The sequence below is a fragment of the Aythya ferina genome, assembly GCF_964211825.1.
Source record: "Aythya ferina genome assembly, chromosome: 16".
Taxonomy (NCBI): domain Eukaryota; kingdom Metazoa; phylum Chordata; class Aves; order Anseriformes; family Anatidae; genus Aythya; species Aythya ferina.
The window spans coordinates 7,967,392-7,985,790 of record NC_140315.1 but is presented as its reverse complement, the minus strand read 5'-3'; the positions used below and the strand labels follow the sequence as shown (position 1 = coordinate 7,985,790).

General features: G+C 44.9%; 1 protein-coding gene across 7 annotated transcripts in view; it reads right to left on the bottom strand.

Annotated features, from left to right (window-relative positions):
- Window positions 1-18,399, bottom strand: part of NFATC2 (nuclear factor of activated T cells 2) — a 90,453-nt gene that overhangs the window by 54,168 nt on the left and 17,886 nt on the right. For all 7 annotated transcript variants that reach the window (XM_084537951.1, XM_084537955.1, XM_084537954.1 and 4 more), the window contains exons 4-5: window positions 8,722-8,924; window positions 7,186-7,358 (exon numbers count right to left, since the gene is read on the bottom strand). In XM_084537951.1, the coding sequence (XP_084394077.1) occupies window positions 7,186-7,358; window positions 8,722-8,924 (376 nt within the window). The remainder of the gene's footprint in view (window positions 1-7,185; window positions 7,359-8,721; window positions 8,925-18,399) is intronic.

Sequence of the window (18,399 nt, the reverse complement as noted above, 5' to 3'; positions counted from 1 at the left end):
TAGCAACAGTTACTGACATAAGGCAGCAAAGCAAATGCTATAGAAATACTCACACTTGGCCTGAAGCAGTGTGTCAACCTATTAACAGGGGACATTATTTTTCTATTTTATTTGACTGTCTGCAAATCAAGATGTCATGGATGCACAGTGCCAAGAAACACAATGTGCACAGTGACACGAGAGAGAGAAAGGCAGCTGCTGTCCCAGCCACTGCACCACCTCCAGGCACCCCCAGCCAGGAGGGATGTGGCCCCTGCACCTCCTCCCCTGCCCACAGCACCCAGGGGCCTGCACATCGCTGCCAGGCTGCAAGACTTGTCCCCTTGGTCCCCATCCCTGTGCCAGCTGGTGGAGGAAGCGTAAAGACGGCCTAAACATCTGGGATGGTGGGCTGAATTATGCACATGGGATGCACAAGCCTGCAGGCTGACCACAAGAAATGTGCCAAGGCTGGGTGAGGGTGTTTCTTGCTTTCCCACCTGCTCACAGCACCTACAATCATTCCTTTTTTGGCAGAAGTTACTGGGCTTCGAGGAAGAAAAAGGGATATTTTGAGACAACTGACTACTTGGATACATCTATTGTGGCTGCAAATTCTCCCCAGGGATGTGTTACCTGAGCGTGCCCCTCAGGGAACTGCAATTCTGCCCGAGAGCCCCTCTTGCTCCCCATCAGTGCTCCTCCACACGTCCCCTTGATGAGCAGCTCCAGCCCTGCCTGAGCATCGTGTTTCCTTCCACCGGCTTGGAGGGCTTCCAAGCACTGCCTTGTCTTGCCCAAAGGCTGACTCGTTTTATGAGGAGTCTTAACTGAAGCTAAATGTATCTTAACAGCCTCTGGAGAGGAACCGTCTAGGCAATCTTTCTCCCTGCACATGCAATAAGAGCAAGGGCCAGATCAGGGAATTTACATGATCTGCCTCTCGGGAGGAACAGGCCTGTGAACTCTGCGCAGAGCAGCGGGTCTGACGGTCGCTTGCAGAGCAGACACTCCATAGCCCCCAGGTATTAGCACAGCTTCTCAATGTCTTAGTCTGTGGACTGACTGAAGGCCTCCATGCAAACTTCTGTGTAAGTAAAGGCCAAAGAATAGCTGCTGCATGCCACCTGACACCTGCAACGCCAGATCCAGAGCTTAAATCGATGTGTTGTCCCTCTAACTGACTCCATAGCTGAGCGCAGTTCAGGAGAGATCATATTCTGGGTGGTCACAAGGAGCAGGACTGAGGACCACCTGCAGCGCAGCAAGGACAAAGCTAGCATTACCTCTAATTACCTCTAACTGCCCTCACAAGCCAAGTAAACTAAAACTTGGATATTCAAAAGAGGGGGGGGGGGGGGGGGTGTCAGGACTTGCATCCCAGCACAGCGGTCCCCCCAGGCCAAATGTCCAGGTCTCACTTTGGACACCCTGTCCTGGGTTCACCCAGCTTTCTGGAAGCCTCTGAGCCGTGACTCACTGCCCCTAACATGTCTTTCCAAACCCCCAGAGGCTCTTGGCTCAAGCGACTGATTCCTGTTGGATTGGAGAAGGGCAAGCAGAGCTGCCTGTCTGACACTCAAAAAGAAATCCCAAACCCTAGAAGCAATAGCAGAGCCTTAACAGCAGCATAATTTGTTGTGGGATTAATTCTTCCACCTCAGTGCAAACCTTAATGAGCCAAAGTAAATATCTCTTTCCTCCTGTCACACTGTGTTTACTTACCATGAACTGCTCGCCTGCGGCAGGACTGATAGGAGCAGTGCTCCTGTGCCCAGTGCCTGTCCAACACATTAACGTCCTGGGAGCCTCTGATCCCATTCATCACTTGCTGAAGCACCCGGAGCTCTCAGGGTGGGCACAGCAGCACAGGCTGAGGACCTGCAGCGTGGGAGCTGGGGGCAGACCAAGGACAGGAGGCATCTCTAGCAGGCAGGCAGGCACCAGCAGTGCACCCCCTCGAGGAACAACCTCCTAATTGGAGGGGTGGGAGGATTACCTCCTGGTAGGAGTACTGGGGAGTGGAAGGCTTAAGTGAGAATCAAGGAAATAAAGCTAATTTCCAGCCCTTGTGATGTGAAACCTTGAAAATGTGATTCAAATGCTACCAAAAGAAGAACCCCCATATGGAATGACAACAGTTTCCAATTTGTCGCCAGCAAGACTTAATCAGCAGTTTGTACAGAGCCATCCAAGAAAAAGGCACCAAAAATAGAGGGCTTTTCTCCACCTCCTTCCCTGCACATAATTTATTTTATGATGCCCTTGCGAAGGAGGAGTGACAAGCATTGATGGCAGCAGTGTCAGATAAGTATGATGCTTTCTATGAACTGCAGCCAGCTCACCAAAGCAGCATGTGATTAATGACAGGAAAACCATGGCCTCGGTTCACTTCTCTGTCGATCATCTCTGCGGGTACACACAGCATTTCCCTTTAATCCCTTGTGGAGGAGATCTGCTGAGCTTAAATTATGCTCAGAAATCCATGGTCTGCGTAATAAGCTGGGTCGCTTGCTTTTACCAGCAGCACTACTGCAAAAAGGGTGAGCATTTTCCTTCTGACAGACTTTCCAGGTTAAAATCTTTTAGTAGCACATTAAAAGTGGCAAAAGTTGTCAGAATTAGCTTTAAATTAGGAGAGAGAAATTTTACTTTAGGAAAGGCACCAGGTTTTGTGTCAGCTGTATTTACGGCAAAGTGCATGGCTGTCTTGAAGTTGAAATGAAAGGGGAGGGGGAATTCCTTTAATTCATCTGGAAACCATGCTACTCTCATAATAATCTTGCTTCTGGTTAAAATTGCAGCGGGCACCTCTCAGGTGCAAACAGACCATTTGCTTCTGCTTTTTTATCTCAGTAAACCAGACCTGCTTGTTGCCTGCCGTTGTATTCCAACCAGCACAACTCATGGCCGAGGAAAAGCACTCCTCGCTTTGCCAAGACAACATTCTTTTAAATGACTAGCTCTTTCCTCTGTAGTTATTAATGTGTCAAGTATCATAGGCTCAGATTGTCTAATACGATGGGAAAATCTACTAGAAGGAGAGAAAAATAAAGGAAACTTCCAGGGAAATTGATTAAAGGGAAATAAGATATTTGACCCAATTTAGTGGAACAAAATACTGTCAATAACAGAAACTATTTTAAATTCCTCGGGTGGACACACTGTTCTTTAGTAATAAGGTTTGTTTGTTTTGCTTTTACCACCGTGGAATATCTATTATAAGAACAAGATTTTAGAACCTTTCTCTCTCTCATGCCAAGTGCCATCATTTGCATTTTAAGCCATTCACGAGCAGTTTAGTTTCAGCAAACATGGATTATATGAAACACGAACTGTGAGACACTTTGGGAAGCTTTAAGCACACAATCTATTAGAATAAAACCTGTGACACAGTATGAGTGGTACTCCTCATCCTACACTCACATCTTAAAGATATTTGCATAGAGTGATTTTGGTTGCCAGCAGCATGGAATAAACCAGGCAGCCTCACAGGTGCTGATGTGGCTACTCTGAAATCCCTTCAGTGCTGCTTCTTTCCTGCTCCATGGATATTTCAGCTGAGGAGTAGAGACCTGACTCCACCGATACTCACCAAGAAATGAGCCTCGTCTCACACTGAACAGCAAATGCAAGGAAACAAACAGAACTAATATTGCAGATGTTGTCTGAATGGTTTGAGAACAATGATCAAGTCTGCAAATACCAAAAACCCTCTGCGGCAATTCACTGAGTGGCTTTTTATTAGGGCTGCACGTGAAGGGACAGGTTAACTCTGTAACCCTTCAATCCCTTGTGTCACAGCATCTGCGTGTTAGCAGTTGTGTGGTAGCCACTCAGATTTCAGACACACTGCTGTGCTGGTGACAATGTTGTATTTTGGCACCAAAGAACTGTGATTGAAAACTGTTTAGTTCTCATTATATTTTCAAGACATTGAGAGATTAGAACTTACATTAAGACTCAGACTTCAGGTCATTTCTAGCAAGTTTTCAGATCCAAGATGCTTATGCTTGAGCAGCACCTGCTTTTTACGGGCAGGCTGCAGGATACTTGCGTGCAAGCACTTGCTGATAATTGCAGCAACAGGCTATCACTCAGGTAGGAATAAAAAAGCCGCTGTCTTTGAGGCATCAGGTCATTTCTACACAGCAAGCACTGTGCTGCTGGAGCATTTCTTGCCCTGCCTCTGCACCAGGCTCAGAGTGAGCCCTGCCTGTCTCAGCGAAAGCTCACCCTCATGAGTTAACCATATGCCTAAAACACATCTTCACAGTCAGGGATGTGCATGTGGACACGTACAGCTGCAGCAGGAATAACCCTGCAGACATGCATAGGCAGGGAGCAGCACCACGCTGCATGATGCTGCATGGCCCCAGTGGCTGAGATTATGGGGACAACTCACCTAGCTCCTGTGGGCTTGCTGCCATTTCAGGGTGTCAGTGTGGAACAATGACCAGGCGAAGAGATTTTTCTCACCTTTCCAGCACCACGCCTCAAAGACAGTGGCTTTTTTATCCCGACCTGAGTGATAGCCTGTTGCTACAATTATCAGAGGACTTTGAAATGCCTTTGTGTCCTCAGCGGCTTCAGAGTGAATCAACAGGCAAAAGGAGAGAAAAGCTGCAAGCTGCTGAGTGTGCAGGCATGTCTGGATATGAGGTCCATTTTGAGGCATAACTGATCATTTAACAACATAGCACCTCCATGGTCCTCCCACACAGCTGCCTGGGGAGGAACTTGCTCCGGATGATTCTTAGAACCTGTGAAATCCCCTCCTAAAACCTGTCAAGTGCTGAATGTGACACAGATGAGGTGGAACCAAATTGCCCCCTAGAAAAGCAGATACTTTGCAGTTCTTGCTTCATTGCAGCTAATGATCTGCTGACACCAGTGGGAGTTTTTAGCTGGGATCTGCTTCTGCTGAGGAGAGCACTCAGATGTTCTGTTGGTAGCAACAGTGCTCTCGAGGGAACCCCACTGGTGAGGCCAGTTATCTTAGAGCTGCTACTTACTGAGGCTTTCCCAGTGGGATGTTATTAACAGCTACCAGACAGGAGAGATCTCAGGAGAGAGGCTCCAGGGGCATGGGGTCCCAAGCAGCCATGTCAAAAAAGTGAAAAGCAAACAGTGATGAAACAGAGAATCCCAGCAGCACAGAAAGGGGGCAGATGGGATGCAAGGACAAAATATCTCAAAGTCCCAGCATGCCCCTTCTGCTACACCAGGGCTCATCAGCAGGTCTCCTGAGCTTATCTGAGCACCACCTGTGAGCAACTTAGATTATCATCTCTAGTGTGATTTAGCCTGCATTACTAGCGCTGGCTGAACCAACTAATGTTTTTAGCCATCTTCCTAGAACCAGGCTGTGATCAGGAAGTGCAAGTGAAGTGCAAAAACACTGTAAATATGTAACATACATTCTAAATGGAAGAGGCTTACTTCTCCAGGTCACCTTATACTCTATTTCCGTGAGTTCAGAAAAGCACAGTTCTCATATGTCCTTTGTTGTCTGCTAAGCAGCCCAACATTTTCTTAATTTCAATTTGATTATAATAAACTTATAAATAAGCCACAAACTAATGACTCTTGTTTTGTTTTGTGTGTTTGTTTTTTTTTTTTATGCCTCTAGGACTCATCAAAGCAAACACATCTCAGAATAAGCGCCTAGACATCTTAAACAAGCCGTTGCAAATAGCAGTCATTGCACAGGCAAATTAGGTGTGCACATACCCTTCGGAAAATGTGATCTTATTCTGTAAACCGTGACCGGATTTCTGCTTGAATGCTCTTTGATGATGGGCACGAATACAGTGTGCTGTCGTGGGTACTAGAAACGCCTAGCTCACTCTTTCTGAAAGCAGCATTTGCTTTTACTGTAGGAGACTGGAATAATGGGTGTGATTGGTGGGCTCACACATAAACCAGGGCCCGTCCACCTGCTCTGGATCCATGCTGGTTATCTGTACAGTGGATGTAAAAGTCACACCCAGAGCTTCCCCACCCAAGTAGGTCCCCATTGCAGGCAGGAATGGGCTGCTTTCACTTGGAAAAGAAATTGAGGGAGAAGCCAGGTGCTCCTTCACTGCAATTCCCTTCTTATAAACAATATTGGCAGTTTACTGAATGTTTCCTTTAGCAAATAGGCCTTTGTTTCAGCAGAGACATGTTGGGGGTGGAGGCTGCTATTGTTTCAGGCATCAGGTCCCATAGAGGATCCTGTTTCCTACGGAGACAGGTGGTGGCTACTCCCACTGCTCTCCTCTCCCATCACGGTGCCCAGAGACTTCACACAGCTGGTAAAATGCTCTGAGAGTTGTCATCCTCTCATAAAAATTGCCAAGAGATCATACACATATCCATCATCCTCTCCTTAGTCTTGCCTTGTTTATTCACTTCTACTGCTTTTTTTTCAATAATTCACTAGTCACAAATTGTCTTGATTTTATATCCAAAATAGGCTCCTCTCTTACAATAAGTAATTATTTAAGTAAGGCCCGCATCTCTATAAATACACACAAGAAACTTTTCAATGATTTTCTTCACATAACTTATGGCAAGATAGGTTCTGCTAAAGGGGTGAGTCATTCAGCAAAGGGAGAGGAAAACTGTTCATTTTGTATTTGTGAAATCCCCAAACCACTGAAAAGGCACCATTTATCAACAAAAAGCATCACAGGATGCACATAAACCAGCGCAGTGGGTGGAGCCCTTCCAGAAATGACTTCGACCCTGGGGGCACCTTGCTGGAGGCCTCTCTTTCTCAGGATCCAGTACGTTAAAACGAGTGGGAGGTGCAGGTTTCTCAGTTTACACACTTATAGAATTTGCTCCCCAGAAATCAAAACTGCAAGCTTTCTTCTGTCCCTCAGGGGAATACCAGAATAACCTGGGCTTTCCCTGCTTCAGCTGCAGCCTCCTGAGCTGCACACCCCTCAGCACCGTCATCTAGAAAAAACAACAACCAGTATGTGCTCAAGCCCTGAAATCCAATCTCTTCTCCATTTCATTTGCCACCCCATGTCTGTATTCAAAGCCTCCAACCACCAGCTTGGAGATAACAAGTTCTGGTTGTGCTGCCACTACAAATATGACCGTTCCCAGGATGGCAGGCAGTGTGCACACTCCTGCACAAACAGGCAGGATGTATATAAGCCCCATACACACACCCACACTGGCTCCCTGCAGATCTCAGGAGGTACTTACAGCATTCAATGGGGTTTGATGCTGCTTGCAGAGAGATGATCCTGCCGTTGGACTCAGGGATGTGCACGCGGAAGACGAGCCGGACGCGGGTGTTCTTCCTGCCAATGTCTGTCTCGCCCTTACGCAGCTCAATGTCCGCGTTCCTCAGCTTCAAAATCCCCGCACAGTCGATGCTGCCAAACACACAAGCTATTCAGGGCAGGCACAGCCTGGTAGCAAAGAAGATTCTTCTCTGCTCCCATTCACCGCAGCCCTTCACAAAGGGAGAATGTCAGGAGAAGGACAGGGCTGAATGGCAAGAGAGGATGAGGGCTGCTGAAACCAGCATTGCTACTTAACAATACCCAGTACATACACACTGGTTAACTTCTCAGGAGCCCTGCGTAGCCTAGCAAACTTGTCTACAGCAGAGCCCAGGCAAGAAGAAGTGCCAATGTTACAGGATCTGAGTTCAGCAACAGCCCTCAGAGGGTGCAGTGAGTATTAACAGGCACTGCCAAACTGGTTTGATATCAATTTGAAAGACACCATACATTTCATATGAATTAAAATCACATTTGGTGAGGATACACCCCGAGCTGTTTCCTACACCCACACTGTTCCTCACCACTGTATATGTGCAGGGCTTTATTATTCCAGGGTTACTTGTTAGGAACAGACGATCACGTTCCATTTAGCACTTGGCTGCTTAAATTTGAGATGTGGGCTTTTATTTATTTCCTTGGGTGCAGAGGGAAGGATAAGCCTGAAGGAAAGGGAGAAATGAGGTATATATTCTGGGGAGAAAAAAAAAAAAAAAGATATACAAAGAAAGAATGTGGATTTTTCAATGAAGTAGGGGGGCTTAAAAACACAGTTGCTCTGCCAAGTTTGTCAGTATCCTCTGAAGGATGGAGATACAGCTCTTCCCTCTGCAGAGCAATCACTCTCGTGCTGCCTGGCACACATTCAAGCCCAAAGTTTCAGACTGGTGCCCACTTCATCCCTTTGCCTCCATAAAACTGGAAGAAATAATACATTAAAGATGTGCCTGTACTTGCTTTTCTGGTAAACTATTACAACAGGAGAGTGCGATTTCATGGCCAGAGCACTTGGCTGAGTTCAGAAGAGATGTTTTCTATTCTGTTAACTGTTGTAAAATGTAATGTACACTTTTCATGCACTGTCTACTTACTACTCCTTGTTTCTCATTGTGTCCCTGCAGCATATGGACTTTATGGACTTGAGATTTGTGTCTCATTTTCCCTAGTGCCATACCAAGCCACTCTAACTTTGAATATGACTGGCAATTACAATGTAGTTCTTGAAGCAATTGGGGCAAATAGCAAAAATGCATACATGGTAATTCTTTGAGCAGCTTTAACCCAGGTGCTTGTAACTGTCTGTTCATACCTTTGTAAAAAGGGTCTTAAATTCATGTTTTGGAAAGGGGAGTCCTTCCAGATCAGACATCTTTATTCATTTAAGTGACTGCTTTCCATAGGAGCAGGAATTTCAACATGCCACAACTTTGCTAATAAAAATAAAAATGCTTACGTTGCTTTCATGTTGTTTTTGGGTTCCAGTGGGATCTCTAAAACTTTGGTGTTGCCAATGATTTTTTCATAGCTCGTGGTGGTGACAGTTTTTCCTGTAATGCGATGGACTTGATAGAAAGCATGGGGTTTAAGTATCCGTTCGTCTGCTGTCCCAATGAAGATCTGAAGACCCAAGGGTTTGTTCTCCATGTAACCATGAAGCTGGCAAGACATTAAAAATCTATTATCACACATGGGGGTTGCAATGCTCTCATTTCAGGAAACTAAACAGATCTACAGACATCTACACAGATATGGAGATATAGATAGATAGAACCACACATGGAGTACAGACTCTTCCCTACTCTCAGGGACAGACAACCTCTTAAGAGTACTTTCTTGTACATTGTACAAGGAAAAGCAGTTAATGGAAAATATGTAACTAATGGTTATAACACTAGATATGTCAAGAAGGAAAAAATTCCAGACAAGCTCTCCATTACCAGCAATTTGTTGGTTGTCTCCAAAATGTTTTGATAAATACCCTCAAAAGGTACATTTTTTAGTACATTTGTTTAATTTGCAGTGACTGAATCCTAAATGAGGTTCAAAAGATTTTTCCCTGTGGGGTGGATAAAGCCACAAAAGCAGAGGTGGTCCTGTGCACCTGCAGCCCTGGGCAGGGCTTCTGCTTCCCATCAGCAGGAAGCACGGCAAGAACAGAGTCCCCTGCTTACGTTCCTGCAGGTATAAATTGTACCTTCTACAGACCTTATTAAAGCTAATGGAGTAAGGGGTCTTTGAATTTGGGCCCCGTGTGACATTCAACTTGTAAACCCTGGTGTCTGTCCAGCCTAGTGTACAGTAAAATGACTTTGCCTCTGCAGAGCTTATGAATCCTTCTTCAACTGCTGTAAAAAATACTTTTAAAAACCCTAAACAGGAGGTATCTAGCAATTGTGTCCGTGATTTTGAGAACTGAAATGTTAAACTATGTATAAACATTTCAGAAATTACCAATCCCTGTCACATCTCTTTCTCCAGCCTTGGCATGTATGTGCAAGACCCAAATTCCACAGCTCTCCCATTTCCCTGTTTACCTCACAACTAATACAAGATGTCTGCCTTCACCTTCACAGCTCTGCCCTTCTCTTTGTCCTCTCATTTTCTACGCTGTTATGAACGTATTTTCCCAAACTTCCCAAATCCAGTCCTAAACACCAGCATCAGCTTCTCAAATGCTCACAGCACTGTATTTTCTGCCCATTGGCCTCTTCCCTCAGGGAAGATGTTCCCTTTCAACATCCACATCTCTACCCTACAAAGCTGTCTGCAAAATTCTTAAATAGCATTAATAGTAGATACGTTCTTTTTCTCATGAAATCACTTATGTGAGCTTGAGTCACTGCTCTTTGCAACTCATTCTTCCCTCAGGATGGTTCACCTTCAGCCACTTTTCTTGCCTTACACTAAAATACTATCTGTACAGGTAGAGATGGCCTTTTTGTTCTGTGACACAAGGAGGGCTTGGCTGACCTTAGAGGTGAGGCCCTCTATGGTTCAAAGACATTAGCAGACTCTTCTGTACCAAAAGACATGTTCCTAAACAGTATTTGCTGCAAGAGAACCAATAAAGCCAGAATTTCTCCATAGACCAAGAGACAAGGAAATATCTTCTTCTCTATTAACATTCAAAATCACAAATCAAACCATTCTGATTTTTTCACATAACCAAAAATGAAAAACAGACATTTATCTACCACACAGCCAGTGATCTAGCTGAAAGGGAACTTTATGGTTTGAGACTCACTGAATTTGTTTTCAATTATTCTGTCCACATACAAACCTTGATGAAGCCATACAAAGCAAATAGTACTGGAAGATCACAGAAAAGGAAGATTAAGCTAATGGTATTCATGGCCAAATCTTTTTTTTTTTTTTTTTTTCTTTTTTCTCTTTTTTTTTTTTTTTTAAAAGTTTTTACCAGTCAGCAGGAGGTATCTCTGCACAGAAGGATTAATTCCCCCCCTGGAAGGGGACCACATGCAGCATCAATGCAATCCTGGCAGCTTTCCTTCAGTATGGCAAATGTAAAGCAACACTCACTCTTCTGAGCTATCATTATCATCTAGCACATATTTGCAAGGCACACGAAGACAGAGTCTATGCCCCAGAGATCTTGCAACCCAAGGGCCCAAACATGCAGCCTCCACTCACATGAATAACTCCATTGAAGCCAACAGGCCTTGAGAACAGGTCGTGCATGGAAGAATTACAGAACCCGTCCCTGCCCCAGACCATACACCTACAATCACACAAGTACTTCAGTAGGCTGTTAGGAGGGAAAAAAAGGATCTGAGTCTGCACCAATGTGCCAATGGGCTCTTAGGGTGAGGCTGTGGAGGAGCGGAGCTGGACTCCAAGGGCAAGGCTTGGTGTTGAAGGAGCAGCATTGCCAAGAATGATGGCCATGAGGAGATTCAGAAACGTGCTGAATAAGGTGAAAAGTTAGAGGATTAAAGCTGTCAGAGGTCACAAAGACAGATCTATCAGGAACAGACCTGAATGTACAAAATTATCCCCTGCTTACTCATGAGGAGGCCTGCTAAGCCCAGGTCCTCTGGGAGCCATACTGAAACCCAGCCTAAGCACGGTACTTTCAAAATCCAAGATTTCCAGGCCTTCAGTGAAAAGCCATTGTATCAGAAAAGGCCGTGTTGTCTTTACAAGGGGACAGGGAGAATAGAGAAGGAGCTTTTAAGTACTAAGCACGGTTATTGTCATGCCTGACGGAATAATTGTCAATCCAGCTGGGATGACGAGAGGACCCTTTGGACTGGAATAGTGGCTACAGCGACAGCAACACAGCACTCGTTCTGTCTACAAACTGGCAGAGCAAAACCCCAGAGTTATTGATGGGAGACTGGAATGGAAGAAAACAGGTAATAAATTACAAAAGAAAATTTGCCCCAAGTGAGCACAGTCAGTAGCAGCTGTAACAGAACTGGCTACGTACACAGGTTTTAAAACTGGCCAACTTTAATTGTAAGTGGTGTTTTTCCTCATGTATAGAGTGAGTTCCCAATGTAAAAACTATTCCTGGTCTTCTAATAATAAAAATGTCCGTGGTTGTGTGGCTGTGTAAATGTATACATAGTTAAAAAAGGATAGGAGCTGACTGTCTGTTCATATGGCAATGTCTGTGTCACCTGTGGGACACGGGTACAAAACACAAAGTAAAAGAACTTCTGGTCCTTCACAGAGCAAGACTTTAGATAAATTGCTTGATCAGTGGAAGAAAGTAAGGTAGTTACTTGGTAATTTATGACATGACAATGCTTTGGGATGACATCACCATAAAATCAAAATAGCATTATAAAAAGCAAATAAATGAGGAAAACACAAGGAAGCATCAAGCACCCCAATTTAAAAGTGCTCGTCTTTATCTTAATTGATTATATTTTACATTTTAAAGGGTAATAAGTAAAATTTAACTTTTAGCATACGCATTTCCATCTATCATCTATATGCTAAGAATACATCGGGATGACTTAAGAACAAAGACTGAAGATGGACAGCTCACAGAACGGCTCCAGGCACATTAAAGTCAGAGTTTTACACCCAGTTTTGCCAATAGTTCACTATATAGCTTTGGTCATGCCATATAACCTCTCTGTTTATCTGTAACAGGGCAATAGTGATGCTAACCCTTTTTCATGAGGACGGGAAGGAGTTAATATTTTGTGCTACATTTTTATACAGAGAAATTCATTGTGAGCTAGAATGGAAGAACACATTAGGGCTTTGTTTCTGATACACCTTTCCTCAAAACTGAACCAGGTGAGACTGCTACTCTCCACAAACACTCACCTCTGCTATGCTAGGCAGCTACTTTACAACTGAACCAGAAAGCCGATCTTTCCTTTGGTGGCACAAAGAAGGAGAAAAAGCAACCCTGAAAGAACCCTACAGAGAAGCAAAGACTTAAGACGTTTTTAAATAATAACTCTAACATTCATCTGTTCCTTCCTCAGTAACAACCAAGCCCCTGTAACATCTCCGTTTCCCACTCCACACTTTTGCTCATCTCTCAGAAAGGGAGAGCCCGGCTCGCACTGCAGCGAGCTGCAACTGCCCAAGGGGAGCACCCAACACTTGGCTGCTCACTCAGGCGAAGTGGGAGATTCACCAGAGACAAGAGCAGAGGACCAGCACTGTGCCAATGTGCTTTCTTACCATCTTTCTCACTTGTTTCAATGAAGAAAAAAATATCATCTGGATTTCAGTTTTGAGAGAGTGAGAATCAAGAAAGATTTATGAATAGAGAACTCTGGAAGGAAATAATTTTGTGTATTATAAGGTGAGCTATTCACAATAAAACTCCCCCAAACTGTATACAGATCGAGCTGGAAAAAAACCAACACCTTTGAGTCACATTTGCCACAAGGGGAAAGAGAAGCCAGACATGATGTGTACCTTTCCATACTCTATTTTGGGATTTTAAGATCCTATTTCTTTCAGTTGAAAGATTTTTCTTAAACTTTACTTTTGCATAACTCTTATAATATTAACATAGCCAGACATGGGCTGGTCTGTGACCTGAGGAAATGCAAAGCACTTTGGCAGATAAACAAATAACATCATTCAGAAAACAAGGAGACTTTTCTTGTTCGGTTTGCTGCTATGATTGGGTTTCTAAACAAAATGGAAATTTGTGGCATGATCAGAATCATCAGCTCACCTCTGCATAAACAAAATTCATTCATTCTACACTTCATCCATGGATCAATAACAGTCAAATTTGGGAGAGGGGGTAGTCAACTGCCGTTTTCAGAATGGCACATATGCAATTCTGCATGCAAAACATGAGCAGATATGCCATTAGCTGCTGTGTGGGCAGTCCAGTTATCCACCCAAACACAATTCCTGTGATGGTACATGGAACCACAGCCATTAAGACCACGTGCATTAGAATGCCTTTTTTTTTTTTCTGAACTATTTCTAAACTCATGTCTTCTTACAAACGAAGAGCCCGGCCCCACATACATAACCACTTACTGAGCAAGTTTGAAAATCAAGTCTAAATCAATCCCTGTTCCAGTGTTCAGATGAAACAAACCCTGCAGCTACAGTTTGCACAATCTCTGGCTGTGGGGATTTAAAAACACTGGTTCACCTTTGCAATACTGTGTAAATAGCAAATCTCTTTGCAGAAGCAAAGTCTGCAACACTGCTTAGCTATTTTTTCTGGTAATCGAGTGATAAATTGACAGCAGAGTCAAAAAGAAGGGTGAATTCCTTAAGATTCTGTAGGTGGTCACCAACAGATACAACATACGCACATAAAGAGGGAACTTAGTAAAACCTTTGGAATTTAGATCTTTGAATCTTGGACATATGCACTTGAATTTAAATATTACTGTAGTCTATAGAGAATTGCATTATTAGCAAGAGATAGGAAGAGCAGACGAGGAGAAGTATTCTTAAATGGGGAAGCCAAGGCACAGAGATGCAGTGATTTGCCAGGCCCCACAGGGGATTAGCACAGTGAGAAATCAGAGGTCCTGTCCCTGCCGTGCTCTGCTTCACTGCAGGGGTTACCAAGCCCTTTCTACCGCGAGCACTGATTGTGCTAACACACTTCACCAGCTGTACAACCTTGTTTTCTGCTATTATTGCTAGTTTCTGCATTTCCCTTTTTAATTGACAGGTTTCAGAGCCAAATTTTCTTGAGAATTTCTAGCTCAGTGTTGCACACGTGCAAGCTAGGTATCTGGTCTGCATGCAAACAGGAATGAACTTTGTGAGACAACAGCAGGAGCATCTGCAAGTCTTAAATGCACCTTTGGAGAGCCCCAGTGAGAACCTGCGTGATGCAGTCTGTGTGCTACAGACTCTGATCGCCTTCGAGAGCAGAATGGAATAATTTGTTTCCCATCCAACCCAGCAGAGCTTTGCTTGTCAGGAATTGAGGTCTTTTTCCCCTGTGGGGTATAAAGCTGCATCTTTAAAGCTGATTGTGCACATCTTCCTGTCTAGACAACACAAGCTACTGCCAAAAGGAGAGTATAAAATTGGGGAATGAATTCACTAGCCTTGGTGTTTTTATTTGCTTGAAACTAATCAGCCCTCCTGCTTGTTTCGCCTCACCGTAACAAGATGCTTGGTCTATTAACTGCTGCATATTACTTGCTATCTCCCCATGGAAGTCATTTCAGCTTCCCTCTGAATGGGGTGTGCATGTGTGTGGTCAGCTTTGAAAATAACGCCGTGGTGATTCAGAGAGATGGTCATCAGCCGTTGGTGAAAAGTGGGAAAACAGAGCTCGACTGGCAACGTTTAATTAGAAGCAAATACAAAGCCGCGTGAGAAATCGCTTCCTCCTACTGCTTCCCTTTTCCTGCTGTATAGGAGGAGATAAGAAAGCACTTACAGGCTCGCCCCTTGGCGCACAAGGAGCAGCATGAGGTCTCGGCGCCGGCTGCTGGAGGAAGGAGCCCCCACTCCCAACTCCCACCTTCCTCCTGAAGCAGCCAGACTGCAGAGCTAAGCCTGCGCCTCAAGGGATTTGACACCACAAATTATTCCCCTGCCCAGACTCTTCATCAGCCCCAATGCTGTTTTCCATGCCAGCAAGCGTTGTAGGACAATCCGCAGCAGAGCGGAGGAAGATGTGCTTGTCTCAGTAGCCCCTGCTTGCCACAGCATTTCTGCGGTGCCTCTTCAGTCGGTTTCCTGGTGGAAGGAACTCTGTGTTTTGGATTTGATCATTAATTCCTATCATTAGTACTTTTTGGCTGCAACAAGTTCAAGGATTTTTTGGGGGGTCTTTATTCAACAGCACTCCGAGATGGAAAATTATATTGTCTCGGGGAGAGTGGCATATCAATAGCTGTCAGTAATTAACACAAAGACCTCATCCAGACACTGCAGCATGTAGTGGCTTGCCTGCCTGCTTTCGTTCGAGCTGACATTGAGCAATAAAGTTGAAACTTGTCACATGTTTTTGTTCAATTTGATGTACTTGGGACATAGCAAGAGAACGCAAACCAGAAGGAAATCCCTGCCTCGGTTCTTTTTACTCCTCACTGAAGCAGTCTAAAAAGGCCTCAGAAGATAATCCTTTGAACATCTGATTCTGCTAAATGATGAGTTTTTATTATATTTGATTTTAAATGTTCCTTATTTTGGTGACAATTTTGTCAGAATTCCAAGGACTGAATCTCATTTACGCTGCTGTTCCTTACAGTAAATGACAACCAGGCTCCCAGCGCCTAACTGGGCGTTCTGCTTCCACCAGGGGTTAAAACAGCAGCCTGGGGCAGAGAAGGCAGGTCTCAGGAAAAAGCAATTAAGGCTCAAAGCAGACTTTGGTTCCCAATCGTCTTGACACTGACCACACTTTGCAACATGGGCAAGCTTTTGCCTCTTTATACCTCAATTTCCCTATGTCTACAAAGAGCTGCTTGTTTTCAAGGTGCTTTGACTTTCATGGCTTAAAGTTTAAAAAAAAAAAAAAAATAGGCACTATCCATCTGACTGCATCTCACTGATATGCAGACTGGGAAGGTAGGATTTTTATATCTGAGTGAAAATGATTTTTTTTTCATACTAAGAAAACCACCTGCGTAGTTAGTCAGCTTCCACGCACACTCAAGACAAAAGATTTCAACTTCCCCGAGCAAGAAAGAACTCTGCCACAAGCAAAGCAGAGGGTGCAAATTTGCTGATTTCACCAGAATTGCATTGCCACCTCCCAGCACAGAGCTCTGCCACCAGCTAGCCACGGCATTCCCTGCCAGCTGCAGTAGGCTTGGTGGGGACCAGCCTCAACCAGGTTGGAGCAGAATGAAGGTGGCAAGCAGAGATGTTTTTCTGTCACCTAACCCTGCAGCTTCCCCTCCCACAGTTATTTCGCCCTTCCTGGCACAGTACACAGTCCCAGGTAGAGCAGGCTGTGAAACCAAGAGGTGGCGCAAAGCTTGAGAGCAACCAAGATAAGGGGAGAAATGGGACAGAGGCAGCAGCAAGAGCATCCTGGAATCTGCTGGAAGCCTCAAGGTTTCAACAGTTGTTTCAGAAAGAAATAGAGAGACCCTAGAAAATTGTCACCAAGAAGCTCCAGGAGGAGCCCAGCCCCTTCCCCCCATAAGCCCAGTGACATGACTCTCCCTTGAGACACAGACACCCACATGCAGGTCCTCGCTCGGACCAAGGCACTTTCTATTAAATAAGAATGGGTCTTGAGAGAAGGAAAGGGGAACTGGAGGCTTTGCTGCATGGTGCAGCCCTTGCACAGAGTGCCCAGATGTGAGTTTAGAGGATGCTGGCTGCTCTGCGTGAACAACTTCTGCAGATACTTGAGCGCGCCCTGAACAGGATGAGTTCTGTAGGCGTTACTGCTGTACGTGTCCACATTCCTGGCAAACAGTCACAAATTCAGCCTCTGGTTTGTTGCACACTGACTCCTGCATGTGCAGTCTGTCAGTTAAAGCACACATGAAAGAGTAGCCTAAATCTTGGATCTGCCTAATCCAGACAAGGAATAACTGAGGCTGCCTGCATCTCACAGGCATCCTCAGACTTGGCTGGTATACTTGCCTTCCCCTCACCTCTGCCAAAATTACTTTCCATCAAAGCAATGCATTTTGACTTGGGCTCCATTTTTGTTTTGAGACAAAAAGTTACAATGAGAACCATTCAGTCATCTCTAACACAAGACACATGGTAAGATCCAGCTGCTCCCTTGAGGTACGTGGTTCTCTGGTCACCTGCATCTCTGCACCCCAATTGCAGTCGCTCAGCACATAACCTCTTTGTGAGGGACAGCATCCCTCTCACAGGGGCACGCAGACCCAGCTTAGCAACTTCAAGCAACAGAGGATGCAGCTTAAGTCCAGGTAAATTCTCCCAGCAGCTAATTATCCTTACTGTTGTCCAGCAGTTCTCCTCTTGCATTAATGATAGAGAAGGCATATGAGCCAGCTCTTCCTCTTATCTCTGTTTATTAGGTATCACATTTAATATTCCCTATTATTCAGTCCAGTCCCACATCTTAACAAAAGCCACTTTCAGGCTCAATCATGTTTTCCTACACTACTTCCGATCTACGTAGTAATTTAATTTCCTCAGCGGTTCCAGCGAAGCCTCAGATAGACAGATCCGAAGGTACAGCTACGTTACCAGGACAGTGTGTGGGGTACCGACTCATCTCCCCGTGCATTTGACAGGATATTAGTTTTAAAGACAATTTCTCAGGTATTCCTAAAACCAAGGTCTACGCTTTCAGACTGCACATCGATCCCTGCAATAGCACATGTAAACACAGTAAATGTACCCACGAACCAACAGCTCAGAGCTCTAAAGGCACATGCAATCAATCACCACAGTTGTGCAAACAAGCCCGGTAATCCTGCAGGTTAATTAGGCATGATACATGCAGACAATTTGTCACATGCTGTTCTCGAGTTGGGGGCAGAATCCCTGCAAGGTCCAAAAGCAGCGAGGAGCCAGCACGAGGCTCCCACTCGCTACAAAAAGGAAGTAAAGGCAACGGGATCAGTGCAGAGACATGGCACAGCACAAGCCAGCTTAGCTGCACATGTCCAGGGCAGCTTGCAGAGGCCAAACACTACGGAAGTGCAAACACCCCCCTTCATCCTCGACCTCTGACTTCCCCTTCACTGAACAGGAGGAT